The sequence below is a fragment of the Pelodiscus sinensis genome, chromosome 2, assembly GCF_049634645.1.
Source record: "Pelodiscus sinensis isolate JC-2024 chromosome 2, ASM4963464v1, whole genome shotgun sequence".
NCBI lineage: Eukaryota > Metazoa > Chordata > Testudines > Trionychidae > Pelodiscus > Pelodiscus sinensis.
Genome location: NC_134712.1, coordinates 213,608,188 through 213,633,426, shown reverse-complemented (window position 1 = coordinate 213,633,426; position 25,239 = coordinate 213,608,188). Strand labels below are relative to the sequence as shown.

General features: G+C 45.5%; 1 protein-coding gene across 4 annotated transcripts in view; it reads right to left on the bottom strand.

Annotated features, from left to right (window-relative positions):
* Positions 1-20,650, bottom strand: part of FAM133B (family with sequence similarity 133 member B) — a 32,193-nt gene extending 11,543 nt beyond the window's left edge. For 2 of the 4 annotated variants that reach the window (XM_075922370.1, XM_075922368.1), the window contains exons 1-7: positions 20,461-20,649; positions 12,802-12,899; positions 8,713-8,791; positions 7,236-7,310; positions 7,043-7,075; positions 6,535-6,603; positions 4,005-4,100 (exon numbers count right to left, since the gene is read on the bottom strand). In XM_075922370.1, the coding sequence (XP_075778485.1) occupies positions 4,005-4,100; positions 6,535-6,603; positions 7,043-7,075; positions 7,236-7,310; positions 8,713-8,791; positions 12,802-12,899; positions 20,461-20,484 (474 nt within the window). In that variant the 5' untranslated portion in view covers positions 20,485-20,649. Of the gene's footprint in view, positions 1-4,004; positions 4,101-6,534; positions 6,604-7,042; positions 7,076-7,235; positions 7,311-8,712; positions 8,792-12,801; positions 12,900-20,460 lie in introns of all 4 variants that reach the window. The other 2 variants (XM_075922369.1, XM_075922367.1) reach the window with 2 other exon arrangements.
* Between the last annotated feature and the right edge of the window lie 4,589 nt (positions 20,651-25,239).

Here is a 25,239-nt window from a genome sequence, read left to right as displayed (position 1 = left end):
CCCCCAGCAGACCAGGGAGACGCGGAGCAGCTTTTCTCGCCCCAGAGGATGTGGGCGGCGGGACCGCGGCGCATCTGGGCATCCCGCCGCTCCCATCCTCCGGGGCAAGAAAGCCTCGTTCGTAACTGCGGATCCGACATAAGTCGGATCCGCGTAACTCGGGGACTGCCTGTAAAGGGGTGTCACTTGACCCCTCAAATCCTCCCACTGTTCTCTATAAACTGGGATGGGTTTGGGCCCCACAGAACAACCCCCCTTCATTCCCCCGCCATGCAACTATACTGCAATTGCATTAACCCAGGCCCCAGACCTAGTGTCTCATGACACTGCAGCACTAAGGGGCCAACCTTGATTCAAGATGAGATCCAGGATTCGAGACCCATGGGTGCCATAGGCAGGGACTGCACCAGTCTCTGAAGCAGCCTCTCTCTGTGGGGAGTCCAGCCTGCTGTGAACAGAGGCTGCTCTGGAGGTCGCTGAAAACTGGCAGCAGTTCCAATGTGACTTAACATTAACCAATTAACTACGGCTGTCAATTGACCTGGATTAACGGCTGCAATTAATGCAGGACAGGATTAACACATTAATTTTTTAACATGTTAATTGCAGGCGTTAATGCTGCGCTGCTCCTTTGAAGTGCTTCAAAGGGGCAGCACAAGCAGAGCTGGGGATCAGCTGGAGTTTCCAGCTGATCCCAGGCTCCTAATGTGCTACGCCTTGGAAACGCTGCCACGGCGCTTCCAAGGGGCAGCACTGCATGGAGCCTGAGGTCAGCTGAGGATTCCAGCTCATCCCAGGTTCCATGCAGTGCTGCCCTGTTGAAACGCCACCGCGGTGTTTCAAAAGGGAGGCGCGTGTGATTAATCGCTTGACAGCCCTACAGTTAACTAATTAACAGGAATTTACATCCCTAATGAGATATACTGCAACTGCATATTTTCAAGTTACTGCAAAACTATCAAGTGTCCTCCATTTCCACAAGCCAGAATGACAATATTGAACTAACCATGACAATTAAAGGGTGGAGAAGGCCATGTCACTAACCCTCACCACCTCTGCTTGAAAGTTACATTTCCCACGGAGGTCAATGGGTCTGGGCTATTTCATATGTAAAACTACTGAGAAATGTATATGTCAATACCATGATGGCAATGCCTGTATTATGTAAATAATACCTAATAATAATTGCCAAATGAGACCACTTCCCAATCTGCTTACAAAGGGCTTGATCCAATTTAAGCTTTAAGGTAGACTTGGGCCCAGAGCAATCTGTTGACATTACCCAAGAAAATCCAGTTAACATTTAGTCACCCTTCAAAAACACGTCATGACAACCCTCTCTGTAGAGACAATACATCCTGCCTCTCTGTAGATGCACCAAGTGTTTCACGTGGCATCTTAACACGCTGTTAAAATCATCAACTGCTTGGATGAGGAAGACTCAAAGAGTGTGTCCATTATCCACACTAAAGTAACACGGTGTGGGCTCTTGTGGAGCAGCAGGGAGCCCAGGGCGGTCTCCATGAAAACCTTTCTTTAGACCACCAGTTGCTAATGGAAACTCACTATTAATTACATAATTACACCCAAGACATTATGCTAGTGCTGCAGGTAAGGAGAATGCTTTAATTTAAATTATTAAACAGATTAAGCATTTTAACTTTCTCATGTTAGTTTATAAAACTTTATTTTAAATAAAGTAAAATATTAATTTATGACCAACACAAAAGATTTCAATGTTTTTTTTATTTATGGCAGGGGTTGCAACCTTTTTTGGGATAGGGGACACTGACCCACAGAAAAATCAGTTGGGGGCCATACAAGTGAGAAGTAAAAAAAACGCCTCCAAAAACCCCCAACCTTCACCGATGTGGCCTCCAACTGAGACACTTCACTCCTCTAGCGCTCCAGTCCCACAGGGTGAAGGGAAGGGACAAGGAGGACTGAGGTTCAGGGTTTCCCATAGGCCAGATTTACTTTTCTGGGCTTCTGGAGTTAGTGGATTTTATGCCCCCCCCCCCCCTTAGGTTCTGTGGTACAGACAAAAATTAGGGGTTCAGTGTACAAGAAAAGGCTGCCAGCGAGTGGGATGGGATGCAGGATCTATATAGGGAGTGGAATGCAGAAGTAGGCTGGGAATAGGGTGTTTGGAAAGATGGAGGGAGAAGGAGCAAGGGAGGGTGTGGTGTGTGGTCAGGAGGGAGGGTGCAGGAGCAATAGTAGATACAGGAGCAGGGTGGGAGTAGGTGTCTGACCGGGGGGAGGGCGCAGAAGCAGGCTGGGGGATAGGGTCTTGGCGGGGGAAGGGGAGTGAGTGAGGGGGATTGGAGTTCTGGGGGTCTGGGCATGAGGGGGAATGCTTATCTGGCTTCGTGCCCCTTTGCAGCATGGAAAGCTTCCAGACAGTATGTTGCCGTTCCCCCCCTTTAAAAAAAAATGGTGTGTGTGTGAGGAATGATTTAATCATGTGAGATCTATGGATGAGAAGCACTATATAAGAGCTCAGGAACCTCAGTTTCTTGCGAGGAGGGTGCGGGGGGAGGGGGGGGGTGGAGAACCTCAGGCCAGATGCGGCCCCTGGCTTGCCTGGATCCGGCCCCTGAGGCTCAGCATTGGGAAGCCTGCACTGGTGCTCCAACCACCCACCAGCATGGCTGGAGTATACAAAATCTAGTAGCCTGGGCCCCCCTAGGCTCTGGTGTGTGAGGGGAAGGTGGGGAGTGCCTTTTTTTCCTTCTTAGTCAGGGGCTTCTCACTTTGCTTCTCACTTGTGTGCAGCCCCTGACTGATTTTCTTGTGGCTCAGTGGCCCCCAACCCAAAAAAGGTTTTCCACCCCGACATACACTAAGCGAGGTTATTTTCAGAAAAACAGACAGGACTGAGACTCACAGAGCTTTTATAAATGGCTTCTTAGATTACCAGTTTTTTCACCAAAAATATAATTACTAAAACTGCTATAATGTAAAGAATTGAAGACAGATGACAGGATCCTTACAATTTACAGTAGACTTCCGATAATCTGGAACCTTTATGACCTAGGTGGTGCCAGATTATCAGATATGCCAGACTATCAGGAAGTACTATAAGATGGTTTTTTATATCTATAGAGACAGACAGACAGACAGACAGTATATAAAGTGTTGGTTTAACGCTTTTTATTGTAGAACAAGCACTATCCAAAGTCACACAATGCCAGTGGCAGACTAACTCAGTCCCGTTCGGTTTCACTTGGTTCAGATGACACCGCTGCTGCTTTGTGACTTGTTTTTTGCTGAAGCTCACTCACTAGGCTCTTGCCATTTTGATGCCGGACTATCAGGAGTGCCATACAATTGGATGCCGGACTATTGGAGTTTTACTGTAATTATTATTTTCTAGTTTACTCAAGATAAAGTCCAAAATGCATATCAGAAAGTTTAATTAACTGGGTAAGAACTACTCCAAATACACCAAAGAAAAGGGAAGCATCCCCATAACTGCACTTATGTAAGGCTCAATTTGTGCTGCAGAGTGAATGATTTTTGAAGGGAAAGTACTTTTCCTACAGATATCTGGTAGGGAAGTATTTTGAACACTGGTATTCCTGTTAGACCTTCATTAAAAAACCTACTACAGGTGAAAACAACACATCAATAAAGAATTAAGAAATTTATAGATGTTACTTATTTTACACTAAAACTGAGCTTGTTTGGGCAGGAAATAAGACAGAATTCACATTTATAATTTGAAAGTTAGTGATAATAGTTTGGAATCATTGACAAGCCTGCTCTCTAAAGTTCAAATTATTCCTTTCAGCCAGTGTGCTGAGCTAAAACAGGGCTAATGATACCTAGTTTCAGTTCTATGGAAGCAGAAGGCTGCAAGCACTGCTTGCTCCCATAAAGTAGCATTGCATGTTGCAAAAGAAATAAATATGTAGCTACGCAGAATCAAAATCAGATATTAAAATGTTCACAATATAAATAAAATATATTCACAACACTAATACATAATTCCATATTACCTTGCCACCTGATTCAGAATCAGAAGTAGAGCTTTCAGAAGATTTCCGTGAGGAACGATACTTCTTTTTTTTCCTTTTTTTCCCTTGTTTCTTATCCTATCCATAAATGTTTGAGAGAGAAAGTTTGTATTTATTCACAGTAAAGCTGTAACTGAATATTCAGTCTGAAGAATACAGAAACATAAGGTCCTATATGTAAGTATGTTCTATTTAATACAGCACTGAGATGACTGGCCACTGGAGTGGATGATACAGGCAGTCCCCGGGTTACGTACAAGATAGGGACCGTAGGTTCATTCTTAAGTTGAATTTGTATGTAAGTCGGAACTGGCGTCCAGATTCAGCCGCTGTTGAAACTGACCAGCAGCGGCTGAATCGGACACGCCTGGGGCACAGCAGCTGGGGTGCTGTTGAGTTGGTCCCTCAGCGCTGCTCCTCGGCGCTACTGGACCAACCCGGCAGCACCCCAGCTGCTCTGCCCCAGGTGTTCCCAAGTCAGCCGCTGCTGAAACTGACCAGCGGCTGACTACAGGAAGCCCGAGGCAGAGCTGCTCTGCCCCGGGCTTCCAGGAATCAGCCGCTGATCAGTTTCAAAAGTGGCTGAATCTGGACGCCTGGGACAGAGCAGCTGGGGCGCTGCCGGGTAGGTCCCCGCAGCACTGCACCTCGGTGCTGCAGGGACCAACCCGGCAGCCCCCCAGCTGCTCTACCCCAGGCGTCAGCAAGAAAAGCCTGGTCTGCTGGGGGGGGGGGGGGAGGAGTGGAGGCACACTAGCAGAGCCCCCCCAGCAGACCAGGGAGATGCGGAGCGGCTTTTCTCGCCACGGAGGATGCAGGCGGCGGGACCGTGGCGCGTCTCAGCGGTCCCGCTGCCCGCGTCCAGAAAAGCCGCTCCGCATCTCCCTGGTCTGCTGGGGGAGGGGGCGCGCTAGCTCCGCGTCTCCCTGGTCTGCTGGGGAGAAGTGCCTAGAGGGGACCCCTCCCACCCATTTGTAACTAGGGGTCCGACTTAAGTCGGACTGACGTAACCCGGGGACTGCCTGTATTCATAATTTTTTCAACATTTATTCAAAATTTATGTTAATGACAAATCCAAATTTTTCTAGTTTCCTTATTTATTTTTTCCAGAGTATATCTGAGGGCCTGACTCTTCATCTTCAAAATTGTCTAGCCTAAAATGCCATGAAGATTTTATTTCAATGTAATAATGGTGTGCCTGGCGTTTTATTTTTAATTTAGTGGGTAAATTAATTAATCTTTCTTTGAAGAAATGCCAAATAATATACAATTCTCTATAAAAATCACAGTGAATCCAATTTATAAGTCTGCCACACAAAATAAATTCAGTTCATATTGAAGTTCTTATTTGTATTCAAGAGGATAACCTTCCTAAGCCCATGCATAAAAAGATCTGAATAAAATTCAGGTAGATGCAGCCTAAACCTATATGCTGCAAAAACCAGTGTTAAAAAGTTATCATGAACCAAAATTACTTTTTACAAATAAGTATTTCATTAGTGTTCTTTTAATGTTTTTATAAAATATATTTTGTAGCACAGAAAATTCTATTAATTGAACAGATATACTACTCTCATGTCCCTTTATATACTTCTTGATGCACTAGAAGTTTCCTTCCTCCATGTAAAGAAAGAGGCAAGTCTTTTTTCTCCCTGTGACAGCTCTGAACATTTGCCTTTTTTGTTCCCAACTGTATACTTTCTTTCTTCAAAGCATCACTTAAAAGCCCCCTTGGGGCTTACTTTATAACCCACTGTTTCACAATAAATAGAACCACTCCTTCCACCGGTTTGCTACCTCTGTAGCATGCCTACATCTCTGCTAGCCCTCTAAGTGAAATGCAAATGCTAAAGGACTTGATAGTGGGCTCAGTGCTCTCAACGCCCTTTGAATTTAACTAGAATTGAGGGTCTGCAACAAGTTATAGGTCAAAATGTTAATCTCTTACACAAAAGCAGTTGTGAGACCAGAAATTATTTGAATAAGCTTGTTTTATCATGTATTATCTTGGCTATAGAAAAAATTCCAGGTCTTTAACTCACCTCCCTTTTAAAAACTACAGTTATAGTTTCAGATCTCACAGATAAACCAAAAACCTACAGATATAATTAATAGGATACTAATAGATAAATTATCAAACAGTTCCTGAGATCTATGGCCATGAAAGGTTACTATCAATCAACAAAAATATGGTTCCAGTTCTGCAAAGACTTACACATGTGCTTACATGTATGCATGGTGATCAGCCACACTGAAATATATAGGACTGCTCATAGCGTGTAGAGTAAGTAGATGCATAAGTAGTTACTGAATTGGGGCCTCTGTTAAACTGCTGTCTAATCCACAACCACTAATTCCATGTTAAAACAAGAATCATACATTTCTTTTTGAATGCACTACCCTAATAAAACCTGAACAACAAAGTAAGTGGCACCAACATATCCTAGAATTATACACTAGCATATTTTCTTTGAAAATATATAAAGTACAATTCTGGTATGTTAGTTCTCACCTCATCATCAGAATCAGATGAACTGCTGGAAGAATCAGAGCTTGATGAAGAAGAGGAAGATGAAGACAACTTGACCAAACACAACAAAAATTAAAGCTTGTGAGATGCAGCATTTTGTCTGTTTGAGAAACAGTTAAAAGAACATCCAAATACTCTCCCAAATGTCTCTGCATTTGCAAATGTTCTCTATAGTGATTTTAGTTCCAAGAGTCTAGCCTGCGGAGATTTTCTTAATTTAATCTGTAGGAGTGATATTTCCTCAAACAACATATGTATGGCATTCTCTGGCCAAATTCTCTATTTTTAAATCAGCAAGGCCTTTTTATTTTTAAACAATGTTAAGATTCTCCTTTCCTCCTCAAATACAAACTAAACTAACACTCTCATATAACAGGCAACACAAACATAGTTATTTAAACATCTACATAAAATTCCAAATTACACTCCTATTTTGTCTTTTCAGGAACTCAAGCCATGTAAAACTTAAAAACCTGAAAACTTTGCTCACCCTATTTGATTTCTTCTTTTCCTTTTTCTTTTTCTAAAAAGAAAGACAATTTGTTACATAGCATCATGATCTCTTGACATACGTCACGGACAAGGAAAATAATTCTGAATTCACATTTTGACCTATGTTCTTTGGTGATGGCTGTTTCAGGGCAAGAATGTAATACCAAAAAAATCCAACTCAAGGTATTTACCTCCTTCTTTTTGGAGGAACTCTCACTTCCACTTAATAATTTCTCCCGGTGTTTTTCTAGTTCTTTCTTCCAATTCTGAAAAACAGAAATCATGACCATTGGCATAGTTTTCAAACTTTTGGTGTTAACAGGAGCCTCTGAAATCGTCCATCTGTGACAGAGCCACACAAGTATTATTTTTGCAGGTTTTAAAAACATATGAACATTTTAACTGACTATCTGTATTTGAACATTACATTTAGAACTGTACATACATTGTTCACTGTAGCAATGTAAGTAATCTGCTTTTTAAAAATGAAGTGTCACCAAATATGAGTGTCTCTTTAGTCAAAGATATTGGGTTCAGACCTGGACAGTCTGTGATGAAAATGTTTCACATTGAGCAGAGATTCACACAATACTGCTTCTGTAAGTCGACTGCACTGCACACACCTGGGGGTCATTGAAATCTTCCTCCTCCTCCTCCTCTATACCACCATGCTTCCAGTGTGCAACCCTTATGGAATGTCCTATGACAATGGCCAGAACACTATTAACTAGGGGAAAAATCCAAAAACGAAAAGGGAAAAATGGGAACATTCACATAATTGACTGACAACACCCATCACCTTCCAACAGAACAATAACTCCCACATGTTGAAGTATCTCCCAGACAAATAACGATGGGTGAGTTGGAATAGAGATGTGCATACAGCCCCTCAGGTGTGTAGGAGGATGGGAGACCCTAGTATGGTGGGAAGGTGGGGGAAGAGGGGAAGCACAGAACCCTTGGGCAGAGGAAATGGGGAACCTGATATGGGGCAATAGGAGTTTAGCAGAACTTCTGATATGTGTAAAATAATAGGACCCTGGTAGGGTGGGAAGGTGAAAAAATGAGCACACAGAATCCAGGGTGGAAAGCGGAGACTGGGCAAACTTGTGTGGCCAACCTGAGGGTGGGTGGGTGGAGAATAAATAGAATTGTTGACAATGGAGGATCTGATACAAGAAAAGAAGGACTGGGGGACTGACTGCATAGAATCCAGGTAAGGGGAGACTGAGTAGGAGTTACAAGGAGTCCCTGAAATAAGAGGGGGTAGGTGGGTGGTACACAAGAAACATGTGGAGTAGAATAGAAGGCTGCAAGAAGACCCTGGGATATGCAATAAACTGAGTCTAAAAAAGCTATGAAGTGTGTGGCCTCCTAGCATATTACAAGAGTTCAAATTCTATTCAGGTGGCACCTTTTCAAAACTAGACTGGATGATACTTGTCGATATATACTGCAAAGAACAATTCTGCATTAGCAAGGAAAAGGAAAAGATTACTTTTGCTCTGTAACTTTAAATATTCTAATAACAAAAGTTAGCTCATGAAGAATCACACACACTGATACACAACACAGTGCACTTTCATCCTGCTATTGACAGCAGAATACAAAGGATCACACTCATTTTTTTAAATGATCTACCAACATAAAATAAATCAAATCACAAACCTCATTCATCTTTTCTTCAAACTCAGCCAATGCCCTTGAGCCTTTCTTTTTCTTTTCTAGTTGTTCTTTCACTTCTTCCCTTTATATAAAAATATAGAGATTTTACATGTACACACACATACAGACACCTAAAAAATCCCAACAATCATTAAGATTTTTTTAAATTTCCACTGAAAAACACTGACAGTAATCCAAGTTACTCTTTAGCTGGATATCCCATGAAAGGAGAAAGAAGGAGTTATCTTTGAGTTATGCTACAATTTACATAACATTTAAAGGTTAAATCTTGCAAATAAATTCCTGTGTACGATCTTACTTGAATTTGTTGTATTATAAGATAAAATGAATTCAACACAACATAATTTTAATAACTCAGCTAAAGTTATGGTATAATTCTTAATAAGACAATTCTGAAAGGTAAAGTTCAATTCTAAAAATGTATCCAGAAAAATTTATTTTCATGTGTAACACTGTTAATAAAATTACTTACACTAAAAATTACCTCCACAATTCAGGTGATAGCCATGACAAAGAATAGAGGTGTCAAGTTTTTCTATACTTAGGCCCAGTCTACAGTACAAAGTCACAATGATGTAAGTCACCACCTTGCACAGACTTTTATTACACATGTCTACACTCAATTTTGCCTCAGGTAGATGTAAACACTCTCTTATGAGGAGGTGATGCCCCAAATGGCATTAACTTATAGTTGAACAACTGACATCAACACAGCAGGAGTGTAGATGCTGTGTGACTTATATTAACTATAACAGTTCCCCATCAATGCCAGCTGTTCCACAATGCCTGATAGTGATGACTCCAATCACTATTGTGAACTCCTTTGCCCAGGAGTCACAGAACCCAAAAGCCATGAAGGTTAACTGATGAGCCCACATCCCTACTGTAGAGTAAATACTTCAGAAAGTACGGACAAGGAAAGAGCAAACAGGAGAAAGGCTCAGGAGTTTTTGCAGAAAAAGAAGAGGGAAGTGCACTCAGGCAGCAAACAAATGCTGTAGATGCTTGTTAACCTCACATACACATCTCTCTTTCCAGTGAATGAAGAACTCCAATTGAGGAGCTCATTACACCCTCCAAAATTCCATGTGGTATCCTTGGATGCATTCCTACCATTCCATGCTAGGGGACAACTGTAAGGACAGCCATGGCCTCACATGCACTGACATGTGAGAGCCACAGATGGCATATGTGAAGCGAAAGTAGACTTAAATGGACAGGAATGTTTTCTACCTTTCTAATTTTAAAGTTTGAGATTCCATTAATTTTAGACATTTGTATTGTGTTTTTTATTACATACCAAAAAAGTTCAATAAAAAATGTCTATTTTTTTTAAATAAATTTATCTTTATTACTTCATAATATACAGTGCAGAATACCTAGTGCTATACCAAGTACCAGCTATGTGTAATTCTACAGGATGACAGAACTCATAGGTTCTTTGAAAAACAGCGTCATAAATTATAAATATACAGCAAGCGCCAGTTAATTCATAAATTCATTAAAAATATTCACAAAAGTATATTAAGCACTAACAACTGTTAACAGCCCCCAACACTTCAAGGCCAAGAAGAGTACAGTCCACACGACTACATCAAAGTTCTTAATTTTAGAGCTCAGTCAGCTGCATAGATCCATGCTGAGCTCATAGCCCTTATATCTGGCAGTTCAAACTCAATACATGCACTTCACCCCCTCTTTCCATCCTCAAAACAACTTTTCCACCTTTGCCTCACAGATATTATGCAGCACACAAGACAGCTATAACCACTGGAATCTTCTCTCACTGTGATCACATCTTGTAGGTAAACACTAAAGGGACATTGGATGCTGGCAATCTAGCAAAAGCACATTCAACTGTCATTCTGCACCTGATGAGCTGGTAGCTGAATCTTTCCTTGGTGCAATAAAGCAGTACAGCATATGGCTTCATGACCCAAGGAAGCAAGGAACAGACAGGATCCTCCAGAATCACTACTGACATTTCAAAAATGCTTGGCTTATTGGGAAAGAATCGGCCTACATGCTGCTTTCTGCAGTCCTGTGTTCTTCCAGCAGCTTCCATAATGATATTGCTAGAGCATCCTTGGTGATCTACCTGCACTTGCATGCTCAAAGAAAAGTAGCCCTTTCTATTAATGTTCTCTGTAGCGAAAGAAGGCTTGTGTCAAAATAGGGAAATGGGTGCTATCTATGGATGTTAAAATCAGGGATGTGAATGACTAGTCAACTATCCAATAAGCAAATACTTATTGGATAGTAGACATGCTAGTCGACCTGTCGCTCGCCCCCCTCGCTGTCTCTATCAGAAAGAGGCAACAAGAGGGAGGGAGAAAAGAGGGGGCTTCAGAGAGGCAACACGTGTGGAACTCGGGGTCTGCCACTTTGAAATGCCACGTGCAGCCCAGGGCTAGCTGGGAGTCCCCAGCTGGCCCCGGGCTACACATGGCATTTCAAAGCAGAGGTGCTGCACAGAACCCAGGGCCAGCTGGGGATACCTCTGCTGACCTCGGGCTCCATGTGGCACTGCCGCTTTGAAACACCATGGGGAGCACAGGGCCAGTGGGGGACTGCTTGAGTCCCCCGCTGGGCCTGTGCTCCCTGCACCGCTTTCGCCTTTGAAGTGTAGCAACAGCCCTAAGGCTAATTGAACAAGGCAGAAGGGCCCTAAGGCAGAAGGGCCTTATCAACTAATTGAACAATCAATGCAAATTGCATCAACTATTAGATTAGCTAATTAATCAAAATTTTATATCCCTAGTTAAAATGTGTTTATTTAAGTAAATGTGTAACCGCTGAAAAAATGCAGTGGTTACATGTTTACATGTGGGGGAGAGGGGAAGCATCTCCCATGGAGCTGTCACCCCCCACTGCCTCTGTATTAAGCCAGCTCCCCATTGCCATCAGCTCCCACTCCATGTTTCTGCCTCTGATAGAGACACAGGTGGGGGAGGGGAGGGCTGCATGTAGCTGTGAAATTTAACCAATGAGCCCAGGCTCATCAGTTAACTATGTACACATTTACACTTTCACATCCCCAGTGCTATCTTTTGCCCCACTGATGTTCAGAACCCATTTCTGCAATTCTATCTACTATATCCTATATGGTGCCAGGGATGTGAACGGCATTATGAACTGGAGAAAGTTCATGATGGGAACTTGACCCTTATCTCCAGGTCATTCTTGTGTGACTCAATTCTGTCCCACAATATGCAGCAAAAATGTCTTAGAAAACAAGGCACCAGATGACGACACAGTGGGATATCTGTGAGTGTTGCACTACAGTGAGCATCAATACAAGCAGGAATGATGAATATTTGCAGTGGGGATGCAAGCAGCCAAATGCACATGTACACATACAATAAATTAACTGAGGAGACTTTCCATCAACGTATGCTGAATTCACCAAAATGTATAATGTTGACATGACCTGAGAAACTGCTTCTAAAAATGTCTAAGAATCAATATATTCCTTTTCAGAAATGGTTGTTGAAATAGCATCACCTTGCACTATCACAATTAAAAATAAAATACAATTAGGACAGATATTTAGAAAAAATGCCTTGGTCAGACATTAGGAATCCCTTTATAAAATATCACAGTATATGCTGGGAAAGGGTAAGGATGTTAGAAAGCTGTTATTTTAATAATCGTGTAATTGCTACATTTCCTAGAGGTTACATGGTTACTCCATGCCCCCTGGGGTGGGACCAGCAGCCAGTGTGCACCCAGCTCAACTCCCAGGAAACTGCCTGCCGCTTCGGACTGCTGCCTCTGTTAACTAGTCCGCTAACCATTTAACCAATAAATGGTTGCTTATCGGTTAATGGTCCTAGTTAACCACAACAACCTGTGCCTCTCCCCCACCCATGTAGTCTGCATTTAAAACTCAGACTGGTAGGCTGGCTCCAACTGTGGGGGGGGGGGGGGGGGGGGAGACAACCGCTTCTCGGTTAAATGGTTAGCTGACTAGCCACTAACATCCCTAGGAAGGAGGACACGTAACAAGATAGTATCTTTCATGAAATAAATGGTTTTGCAAAAGGCACAATCAGATATTTTCACGCTTACCATGTTGGCCGTGGCCTATTCAGGTAGTCCTGTATTGTTGGCCCTGCGGATTGGGCAGGACCTCGTGATCTGGCCATTGCTATGGGATTCATATAAGCCTTGGAGATGACAAAACAAAGTGAGAAATAAACTGAATTATTTTACCGCAAAAACAAATAAAACCCCAAACATACAATTTTTCTCGCATACTGAAATTAATTCTATATTTCTTAAAGATAGAAGGCATTTAGCCAGAGGATGATGCAGATGATTCAAGCTAAGGTGCAGACAACACGTTTCCAATTCAGAATTACATACTTATCCATAAAAGGAACAAGGGCGTATCCAGCAGCCTAGTGATACTTAGTAGTTCCTTTATAATGTGCTCTGAGATTTCTGGCTGCAATGTTCTGTTATATCACTGTAATAATACTTTACATCTCTAGTCTTGTACTGTCTGGCACTCAACTCACTTTGGCCAAAAACAAATTGATGGTGGCACACGACAGTAAAAATTAGTGACAATATTACCACATTAAAAACAAGTCCCATATGTAGTAGTTAATACTAAAACCATAATATATGTAAACAGGCAGTCCCCGGGTTACGTATGAGATAGGGATTGTAGGTTTGTTCTTAAGTTGAATCTGTATGTAAGTCGGAACTGGTGTCAAGATTCAGCCGCTGCTGAAACTTACCAGCGGCTGACTACAGGAAGCCCGAGGCAGAGTTGCTCTGCCCTGGGCATCCTGGAATCAGCCGCTGATCAGTTTCAACAGAAGCTGAATCTGGACGCCTGGGACAGAGCAGCTGGGGTGCTGCCGGGTAGGTCCCCGCAGCGCCACACCTCGGCGCTGCGGGGACCAACCCGGCAGCACCCCAGCTGCTCTACCCCAGGCATCCCGAGAAAAGCCTGGTCTGCTGGGGGGGGGGGGGGGGGGGGGGGGGGGGGGCGGCACACTAGCTGCCCCTCCCCCCCCCAGCACTCCAGGGAGACGCGGAGCAAAGCCGCGGAGGATCCCGCGGGACCGCGGTGCGTCTGGGCGGTCCCACCGCCCGGGGCCTCCGCAGCTTTGCTCCCCGTCTCCCTGGTCTGCTGGGGGGGGGGGGGGGTTGGAGCTAGCCTCCCCCAGCAGACCAGGGAGACGCGGTGCAAAGCTGCGGAGGACCCGGGCGGGGGGACCGCCCAGACGCCCCCCCCCCCCCCCAGCAGACCAGGGAGACGCGGAGCAGCTTTTGGGCGGCGGGACCGCGGCGTCTCTGGGCGGTCCCGCCGCCTGCGTCCTCTGGGGCGAGAAAAGCCCCGTTCGTAAGTACAGATCTGACGTAAGTCGGATCCGCGTAACCCGGGGACTGCCTGTACAAACAAAAAATCCTTTGGTGATTTAGCAGCATTTAAGTACTAAATCATATATTTTAATCTCTAGAACAGGGGTCTGTAACCTATGGCTCAGTATGTAACCAAACATGCTCTTCTGTCATTCCCAAAATACATGCAACTTTTTAAATTAAAATGAACAATTCAAAATTTTAAAAAAGCATAAAGCATGTAGCTTTAATGCATGCATGAACCTAAATTTGACCAGTTATGATGTAAACTTAAAAGAAATGTACGAAAAGATGCAGCAGCATAAGTCCCATTATATAAAGTCTGTGAGTACAATGTTTCATTTATGCTGCTATTAATCATCATGTCAGTTATCAATAACAGCATTTCCCAAAGTGTGGTCCGCAGCCCAGTAACAATCCTTAGAAAAAAAATACCAGTCCTCAGAAAAATTTTCACGCATGATTCTTGGGAGAGAGCCCGCCAGTGCAGCGTCTCTGCCGGGCATGCTCCCAGGTGACGGGGCAAGATCCAGCAGGTGCTAGAACCCAGGGAGAAGGCCAGGCGGCGTGCGCACCGATGCAAAATGCCCAGCACTAGATACAGCTGGGGGAGCTGGCGCCAGCCAATAAAGCGGCCGGGATTGGGGCCAGGAGGGGGGGCTGAATAACCTGCAGGACAGGTAGGGCCAGCAGCACTCCCCGGGGCAGGGTGCAACTCATAGTTTCACCCACGAACGCAGGAGTGACTGGGGTAGATGACATGGGGCTACTCACCCGACCTCCAGGGCCTATACGAGCCGAGTCACCCACCAGGCCTGAGAGGGACCTTCTAACCTTACCGGTCCCAAATGGGGGTGAAGTAGATACCTTGGGGATGGGGTCGGGAAACCACCGAGGGCAGTCGACCGGGCCCGCTCCTGTTGACACTGGAGGCTTTAGGAGGACCAGAAACAATTTATTTGCATATTCATCATTTGCTTAATGAATATGCAAATATGCAAATAAATGTTACCGGTCCTCCAAAAGCTTGTGAATGGGTTTACTGGTCCCCAGTATCAAAAAGATTGGGAACCACTGATCAATAATATGAAGTTGTATATTTTCAGCCATGCAAATGGGCTCTTTGTTGACCGCTTATTCTTAATTTTGATGGACTTTGGTTCTTTGGTTTGAAAAGGTTGCCAATCCCTGCTCTAAAACATTACTGGAGCTCCCCCTGCAGCCTGCTTCTCCCCTTTTAACCTCTCTCCTCCATGCACTGTTGGTGGCTGTTGAAGCTCTGGGAGGGAGAGGCAAGGAGAGGGGATGGAGCGTGAATCAGGTGTTAAGTGGCGCTCTGAAAGTGCTGGGAGGGAGAGGGAGGAGTAGGAAGTGTGGGGCTTCAGTGACCCAGTGTGTGAGGGGCACGTACGAGTGCGGGGCAGACAGGGAGTCCATAAGGTGGAACCCCAGTGGGCTGCTGTGGAACCCCAGTGGACCATGGGTTGAGAGCTGGCAGCCTCGCACGGGGCTGGAAGCAGCAGCTGGGGAAAGGGCTGAGGAGGAGGCTGCTGGTTCCCAACCCAGGGCCAGGAACAGCTCCGACCCGTGGTACAGGGGCCATTCTAGAATGGCCCCCCATCCACCTCCCATTTAATAAGTTCATGGGTTACACGTAATGTTTAACCAATTAACTAATTAAACAGGACTTAACATCCCTAATACATACGCAAGAAGTGGCCAAATTAAGGATACATAGGGAATTTCCTAAGTTTTGGGTGCTCGACATTGCTAAAATCAATAATGACTTTTTACACTTTAAGAGTCTAATTCCACACAGGTTTTTTTTTAAGTATACAAACAAAAACCTAGACAGTCTATCATATGGCATCATACTAAAACCCACATGGTTCTCCAGCTGGGCTGGACCCTTTAGATTTTCTGTCACTTGAGCTAATTGAGTAAATAACAGTGATAAGTAAATAGTAAGTTGTCAAGCTTTAGGTGGACCAGTACTAAAAGAGGAGGAGACACTTCAGTAGCAGGACAGACACTCACTAACTGCAGAGGAATGGTGAGACTCAGGAATCTTGGGTTGCATTCTAGATTTTGGAGAAGAATGTTCTCGAATGCAGGAGTTCTCAATCTTGGTTCTTTCTGGGGCCCCTCCAACATACCATAAAAACTCCCCAGCCCACCTGTGCCATAGCAACTGTTTTCTGCATTTAAAAGCTAGGACCAGCGTTAGGGGATTGGGGCAACTGCTCAGGGACCAACAACACAGGGAGCCTCATGTGGCAGGACTCAGGCATCATCTCTCTGAAGGTGCATGTGACCCCCCATCAAGAAGCCATGGATCCCAGTTGAGAACTACTACACTAGTGCAGTGGTTCTCAAAGTATGATCTGTGACCATCTTGTAGGTGGGCCATGGACTCAGGGCTTACCCCCACCACAACAGGAAGCCTGTCTGGCACTCCAGCCCCGCAACTGCCCCCATGAGGTTGAAGCACCAACACTGGCTTCCCCATGTAGGGGGCAGAAGGGTCCAGGGTCAGGGAGCTTCGTAGGATGGATCCAGCTTGTGGGGGCAGGAAGCTGCTCCATGTGCTGCTGCTCCCCCTCCGCCCAGCTGGGGAAACGGCAGGGCAGGAAACCACTGTCTGGAGGCTTTCCCTGGAATCATGGCTCATGGGAGCAGTATAGAATAGTGCCTGGGAACAGGGGGATGCCAGGTATATGTCCCCCCTCTTCCTCATGTCCAGACCCCACTTCCCCATCTCCCTCATGCACCTCCTTCATGCTGAGACCTCCCCACCCTGCTCCTACACCATCCCTCCTGCCCAGACCCCGGCACCTGTACCCTATCTCCGATCCGACTAGGGATGTTAAAACACATTTATAGGTAAATATGTAGCCACTGAAAACATCAGTGATTATATGTTTATTATTTATTTATTTAAAATATTTGTAACCTGCCTCTCTATTTAAAATATTCAAGGCGGCTTACAAAATTTTTTAAATACAACACAAATATATATAAAAATATAAGACCCCTGAGGGACATAAAACCTGCTAAAAATGTCTTGAGAGGCGGAACACACACATACAGACTCAAATACCAATAAAAGTATGAGTAAAGAGAGCAGCTTTACACACAGCGGGGTAGGGGGTGGGAGGAGGGAGAGAACTCTGATACAGAGGCAGCAGCATGCGGGGGAAGGGCTTGCATGCAACTGTGAAGGTTTATAAATGAGCCCAGACCCCACCCCATCTTTGCACCTTCCCACCCAAACCCTGCTCACTCTGCTCCTGCACCCCCGCCCCCCCAGCCAGCTCCTGCACCCAACCTCCCAGCCAGACTCCACCCATTCCTGCACGCATTTTGTCATCATGGGTGGTTGGCTGGTGGTCAGCTGAAAGGTGAGCTGTGTGCCAAAAAGTTTAAGACCCACTGCCCTAATGGGCACAGACTTCTACACTTTCCCTCCAAGCTTGATGCCTTTCCCAACGTGCTCTTGTCCTGACACAAACAAGGGTGGTAATTTCTGTAATTTCATTTCTATAGCACAATTTGTGTACATGGTGCTTTATCCACACCCAAAAAAGAGAAGGCTCTTGCCTTAGGCCCTGTCTACACTTGAGATGTTAGTGTATAGATGTTTAAACAATTAACCAATAAGCCTGGGTTTATCAGTTAATCCAAATGACTACATGCACTCCCCCCATTGCTGCTTCTGAACCAGAGGCAGCAGCACAGGGCAGTAGGGGGTTCTTCGGGAGTGGGGCCAGGAGCATGCTGGCTGCCAGCCCCACACATGATTATCTGATGGCCCCCAGGTAACTGCTAAGTCTTGGTGTGGTTACACGATTATTAAACTAAACAACATCTAACAGTCCTAGTCTACACTAGAAAAGTTTGTCTGCACAGCTATACAAGCAAACACTTCTACTATAGATGTCACTTAATCAGTTAACCAATTAAAGGGGGGGATGGGAAGAGGCTGTTTCAGCCCCGCAGCATTCAGAGACTGCTCTGGACCCCAGAGCAGCTCTTGCCTGAGGGGCGCCTGGGCCCACCACCGGACAGGGGCTGCTCCGGATGACCCGAGCAACTCCTGTCCATGACAGGCCCCTCACGGTGCTGGAGCAGTCCAATGCCCCTGGCAGGTGGGGAGCTGCATCAGCCCCACCAATTAACTTTAACCAGTAAGCCTCACCTGTTAAGGATCAGGCTTACTGGTTAAACATTCACATCTCTACTGGCAAAACAGTTCTTTTTTCTGATACAGCTTATACTAGTTCTGAGGGAGGGGAAGGGAATCTCTCTCAAAAAAAGCACATTTGTTTGCCAATAAAAAACTACATCTGCTCCAGGGCTTTTGCTAGCATGAAACTGATACAGAGGAAAAAAATCACATTCCTAACTGACATTAGTGGCAAAAATTTTGTAAACCTGGCCTTGCAGTCTAGGGTCTGAATAATATCAATTGTTCTTTGCAGGGAGACCACTAAGCTCAGACAAAGCCCCTCTAAAGACACTGAACACTTGGGAATAGCTTGCAGGATTACAGCCTAAATTTGAAATACAAACAACGAAGAGGGAAAGGCTGAAATGAAAGAACGTGATTTGGTTTATTTTTAATCACAACTTGTTAGTTATAAAATTTTAATAACATTAAATGAAATAAATATATGGTGAAGCATAAATATATTAATAAATAGTTAATGGTGGATGACTAGTGGAAAAGGAGGTCCTGAAGGACAGGGATATTGACAACCTAAAATCAAACTCTAATCCTACAATCAGATCATACGTGAGAAGATTGACACTAGGAATGTTAAATATCAACTAACTAATCAAATAGTCAATGGGATCTCTATTGATTATTCAATTAGTGATAAGGGCAAGCACACATTCCATCTCTGAAATGTACAAGAGCCCCAGCAAGGAGGCCCCTGACTCCACACAGCATTGCAATCTTTGAAATGTACAAGAGCCCCTGTTGGGGTTCTTCTACATTTCAAAAAAGCACCACTGTGCTTCTGCCCCGTCCCATGGAGCTTGAGGGAACCAGCTTTTAAGCTGGCTCCCCCTATCATCCTCTCTACTCACTCCCCTCCCCCCCCCCACCCTTGCTGCCTCTTTGTGATAGAGGCAGCAAGGGGGGGAAGCGACTAGTTGACTATCCGGTAAGATTTTGCTTATTGGATAGTCGACTAGTTGATGAGATGCTTACATCCCTAGTTGACCCCAGTTCTGGGGAACAACCAACTGAAGACAATAAAGCCTCAATGGTCTGTGCAGAAAAAAAGGACCTGCATGTAATCAATAGTTTAGGCCAGAGACCTTGTGGGTTTTTTTTTTTTTGGTTCCATAAATCATTGAAAAACCACACTCAATAATAAAATAATGTTGCTAGGGAATTTTTTTTGCAAGCAACTGGCCAGCACCCTAAGTTTTTCATAAAACAGTTATCAGACAGAAACTATAGACATTAGTATTTTTGCTGGATTTGACTGGGAGAGGAAAGGTTCATATATGATACAAGTAAATTTAATGGGTTATATGGCTACCCTGTTTGGAAAGAATACATGATGCACAATATAGTATTTATGAGCAGTTAGTAGAGGTCTTTGACTCTGCTGGGAAACATGCCAGCCCATATGGCTTACTCAAGAATCCCTTGCTACTGATGGGAGACCTTTTTGGCAGAATTATATTGTAATTATCGTCATCACAGGTACCCAGTTTACACAGAGTCAAGGCTTTCATGCTGATAGGAACCACCTCTAAGATGAATGACAACGCTGATGCTGGGGGAAAAAAGCGAATAGTCCTGCAGCACCTGGGAGCCTAACAAGGAACGTAGGTGGTATCATGAGCTTTGGTGGGCACAACCCGCTTCTTCAGATGCTGAGGAAAGCTCGTGAAACCATCTACATTTGTGTTAGCCTCTAAGGTGCTGCAGGACTATTCGCTGTTTTTTCAGTCACAGACGAACAAGGCCGCCCCTCCTACTCTTTCCAGCTGGGAACTGTGCGCGCCTGGGGGGCTGCCCCCGAAAGTAATGGAACAAATATTCTTCAAACAATTCAGCAACAAGAGCCCCTCCTGCAGACCAGCATGGAGGGGCGCCCGGGGACACGCCAGAGCACTACGGGGAGTGGGATGGGGCGCCTGGAGCAGAGCAGGACTCACCGAGCCCGCTCCTGCCCACGGCTGCGGCGCTGCTGGCCGGGCCGAGCGCTACACCCAGGTCTCCCGGAGCCGGGCCAGGCCCAGCCTGCGGCGCGGGACGCAGCAGCGCTTCCCCGCCTGGCCTCCCCTCGGCCCTGCCGCCAGCCCCGGCCCGCGCGCCGCGTCACTCACCACCCGGTTATCCCGCTTCCCCATGGCGGCGCCGCACAGACGCCTCGGCTGCCGCGCGCTCCGGCCAGGAACTGAGCGGAACAGGCGGCAAGGCCCAGCTCGGCCCCTCTTCCCGCGGCCCAAGCGGCGGGCGCACGGCGCCACCTACAGGGCGCACGGCGCTGGCGCCCCGCCGCCCGCCTTCGGCCCGGCCCTCGTCAGGCGGGGCTCCGCCCTGCGGCTGGGCAGTGCCTAGGGGCGTTGTGGGCCGCAGCCAGCCCGCTAGGGGCATCATATTGGGGACCCTTCCTTGCCCTTCAGTCGCCAAGGCCTTTGTCCCATGAGCAGATCCAGTGAGGAAAGCCGCTGAGGCCGAGAAAGCCAATGCAGGGATGCTGTAGCCCTTCGCGGGTCACGCCTGGGTTGGGGGCCAGAGTAAGCCACGCTCCCCTACGCAGCCCAGGTAATGAAGCTGAAGCAGTACCAGGCAGTGAGAGGTCAAAAGAGGAGCGGCACAACCTTATTCTTTACATTCAGTTAAGAGCAACAAATCTGGGCCTGGAGACTGTTCATCCAAGAGTTTAGAAAGTGCAGGGGCCGGAGCTTCCAACAAAATAAGCAATTGCTTCATCTGCTGGCTTATTGGAGGGAGAGACTAAGGGGAATTAAAGCGCAGCAAGTAATAGGTAGTCTGCCTTAAATAATGGTTAAAAATAGAATTAGATGAATATGATGTAACAGGGACAAATCAGTATGAGTTCTGCAGAAGAAAAGCCTACTTCTCCAGTTTAGTAGTCTTTGAATAGGTTAAAAATAGTGGCTAAAGAAGAAATATGCAATGTCACATTAAGACTTTCAAAAAGTCCTTGACAATGACAAGAGGCTAGCAAGGAACTAGGATAATGTGACTAAAAACTATGTTTTTATATTGAAACAGCTGACTCAAGGTAGTTGTCTCTGCTGTGGAGACAAGGCACTTGTCCTTGATGTAACTAGTCAGGGGCATGAGGTTGGTGTAAAAATACACTATTTTTAGTGAATGCATATGCTAAGAAATCAGGACATGAAAGATTAAATTTTGTCATGGATTAGGAGCTCACATAAGCATGTGTATCTATGCTAGGAATAATGTTTTCTTACCACAGTTAGCTAACTAACACTTGGTAACTCATGATAAAATGCTTAGGAAAACAAGTAAGTTTGTAGGTTTCAAATGCATTATCAGGTGGAAGTAAACACCCAAGGAGAGCCTAGGATTTATCTCAACCTACTAATATATAAGAAAATAGAAATGATCTTGTCTTCACTGAGATTTTACCATGGGCATTAGGTAGCACATGATAAGAACCCCCATCCTCTATGAAGACAAAGAGGCAGAAAACTGAGATTAGGAAAAATGGTCAATTTTTAAAATAATGTTCCCAAACTTCCTTATTAGAAGTGGCAATGTTGAACATACCTATCAGTAGCTGGAGAAAGAAGGTGAAGAACGAGATAGCAACATCTGTAGAAAATACAAAATTATTAAATTTTGTCAAGACTAGAGAAGATTGTGAAGAATGTCAGCGTCATCTAACACAGGTGGGTGAATTATACACCACAATGGCAAATGAAAGGAAATAGATAAAACAGAAAATATCATATTGCTTCTATATAAAGCAGTGGTCAGCAACCTGTGGCCTTTGGGCTGCATGCAGCCCACGGACCCCCTGGCTCTTCCCCTCCCCTTGTTGTGTCTCTTGCACATGAGGGGTACCAGAGCTCTCATGTCCTGTTTCTCTCTCCCAGCATTTTCGGAGGAGCTGTGGTCCACTGTTCCTCCCCCTCCTTTTCAGAGCTAGAATGCCATGAATCAGCTGTTCATGGCATTCCAGCTCAGAGAGAGAGGGAGGACTGGGGACAGAGCACAAATCATGTGATTTGCATGCTCCAGAACTGCTGGGAGGGAAGGGTTACAAGCCAGGATGGACAGGGATGGTGTCCCTAGCCTCTTGTTTGCCAGAAGCTGGGAAATGGGTGGCAGGAGATGATTACTTGATGATTGCCACTTCTGTTCATTCCTTCTGAAACACCTGGCATTGGCCACTGTTGGAAGACAGGATACTGGGCTAAATGTATCATTGGTCTGACCCAGTATGGTCATTCTGATATTTTTCTATAGAACCCAGATGTATCTTCCTCGGCTGTAACTCACTAGATCCCACTTCCCTCCCATAACTGACATAGAGCCCAGGAATCCTGACAGTTTCTCTCTCTCTCTCTCTCTCTGGAGTTAGTAACAAAGTAAGACTTTACATTAAAATTTTAAGTCTAAACAGTGTCTCTTAAGTGATTCGCACAAGATGTCAGAATATGTTAGTATTAGAGCTGAGTGGATTTAATATATATTTAATTTTCCTCCTTTTATATAGGAATTAGATACAGTGTTTCTGTCAGGTAGTTGCTAAGTTACCTGCCAAAAACTAGTTTTTCAAGTGCATTAGTAGCCCCTGGAAAGAAGTGATGGGTGCATTTGGGAAACCAGACAGGGTCAGTCCCCCACCCTCCCTTTTGCTGCTTGGCTTGTACTGAGCATGCTCAGTAACACTACTGAAGGCACTGTGCACACAGGTCGCCCCCCCCCATCTGAAATGGTGCACCTGCACCAATGATGAAGTGTGCTAGTAATAATCGTGTCATTCCTCCCATCCAAAGACACCCCAAGCATTTCACTGCAGCATTGTAGCACATGGCAGCCAAAAGTGAAAATAATGACTACATGTATGTAATGAAAACAATGGAAGCAGAATGACCTGGCTCAGCTTGCTTTGCTTCCCTGGCTGTGCCACTACACTTCCTGCCAGTGAGTGCGGAAGTGAGGGGAGGGAGTCTTACCCCCTCCCCAGAGTGACACGACTGGGAGCAAGAGGAGCACAGTGAGCTAGGGCTGAGTCACTCCACTTCCCCTTCCCCATTGTCGGTGAATATGGTGGGACCCAACCCCTGCTGCAGATGCCAGGCTCCCAGGCTAGTCTCCCAGGCTGTGAGATACTCTGGCCTTGCCAGCTGCTACCCCTTTGCCCATCCTGCCCATGGCGATTTGAGCATGTGCCCCTTGTGCCCCCTCTTGTCACTCCTGGGTACTGTAGTATTGCAACCCCCCCTGGGGGAGCTCAAGGCAGGGAGTTGGTGGGAGGTTATGATACAATAGTACCTGTTAGAAATGAAGTGTGGGATGGAGTGCGGGGGGTGGGGTGGGTGCAGGGCAGGTTTTGGGGATGGGTGTGGGTGTTGGTCAGCTCTAGGCAAGGGATTTATGTATGGGTGCGTGTGCAGGCATCGGCAGGGGTTAAGTTGTGGGGATGTGCTGGAGTCAGGGCAGGGGGGTTAGGAGCTATGGGGGGCTCAGAGCAAGGGTGTGGGAGTGCAGGCGTCAGGGCAGGAGGTTGGGGTATGGGAGGTCAGGGCAGGGGGTGTAGAGGAACTTGGGACAGGGAGTGCAGATACTGCATTGCCTAGCCACTGGATCTCTGAGGCAGGCTGGGATGGTGGAGACCATACTGCTCAACTGCTGGGTCCCTGGGACTAGCCAGGGTGGCAAGGACTATGCTGCCTGGCCTCCTGAGCTCCCAGGCTAGAGCCTGGGTGTACTGTGGCCACACCACCTGGAGCTGTGGATTTTGAGTTGGGCCCACCAAGTCTGGGGCATGCCCCTCCTCTCTGTCCCCAGTCATCCACGTTGTGCTGGAGGTTATGGTGTGTGTGTGTGTAATTTGGGCTTCTATGGAGGATGAGAGCCAGAAAAGGAGGGGCAGATCGCCACTCTTGCTGATTGATGAGCTGCACTGGAGTACACGGGCTTACTTTCGCCTTTGTGCACCCTGCTCCGGGCAATAGTACCTGAGTACAACCCAGTAGTGTGTTAAGCAATGTGACTAATGTTTGCCATGTTTTGTTTTGTTTGTTCTCTTACCCTATCCTCAGGGGGAGGAGCATGTGCAATGGAGTATCCTATATCAATAAGGTTTTTCTTTATATATATGTATATATATATATATATGAGATTGAGAGGGCAAAGTTGAAGGCCATGTACTTGGAGCAGAAGATAGTATTTGTGTGAATTTCATTCTCCTCTGCCCATCCACTATTACTTGGACTTCGAGCAGGGGAAGGTGATTTTCACCCTAGTTATAAACTTCTGTGACTAAAGATACTGGTTTCTCATGACCATTGCTTGCTCTGGTGTACTATTGATTTCAACAGACTATATGTGTATGGGCTGTGAATTCTTAGGAAGATCATTACTTACGTTACCAAGTGTTGCAGGATTGAGCCATGTGACATTGGGAAAAAAAATCTTTTAAAGAAGGACTGAGAGCCACAGTAGCCAAATTATGAAATTATTCCTATGAACTCATGTTAAGTAAAGTATAAAGCAGTGCATTAGTGATGGAATGTGATTAATACAATTAGAAGTTTGTAGGAAGAGTTTGTGTAAATAATTGTCCATATAATGATATATAATTGTACATATATACAGGCAGTCCCCGGGTTACGTACAAGATAGGGACTGTAGGTTTGTTCTTAAGTTGAATCTGTATGTAAGTCGGAACTGGCGTCCAGATTCAGCCGCTGCTGAAACTGACCACCAGTTCTGACTAACATACAGAATCAACTTAAGAACCCCAAGCGTCCCCAAATCAGCTGCTGCTGAAACTGATCAGCAGCTGATTCCAGGAAGCCCGGGGCAGAGCAACTCTGCCTCGGGCTTCCTGTAGTCAGCGCTGGTCAGTTTCAGCAGCGGCTAAATCAGGACGCCTG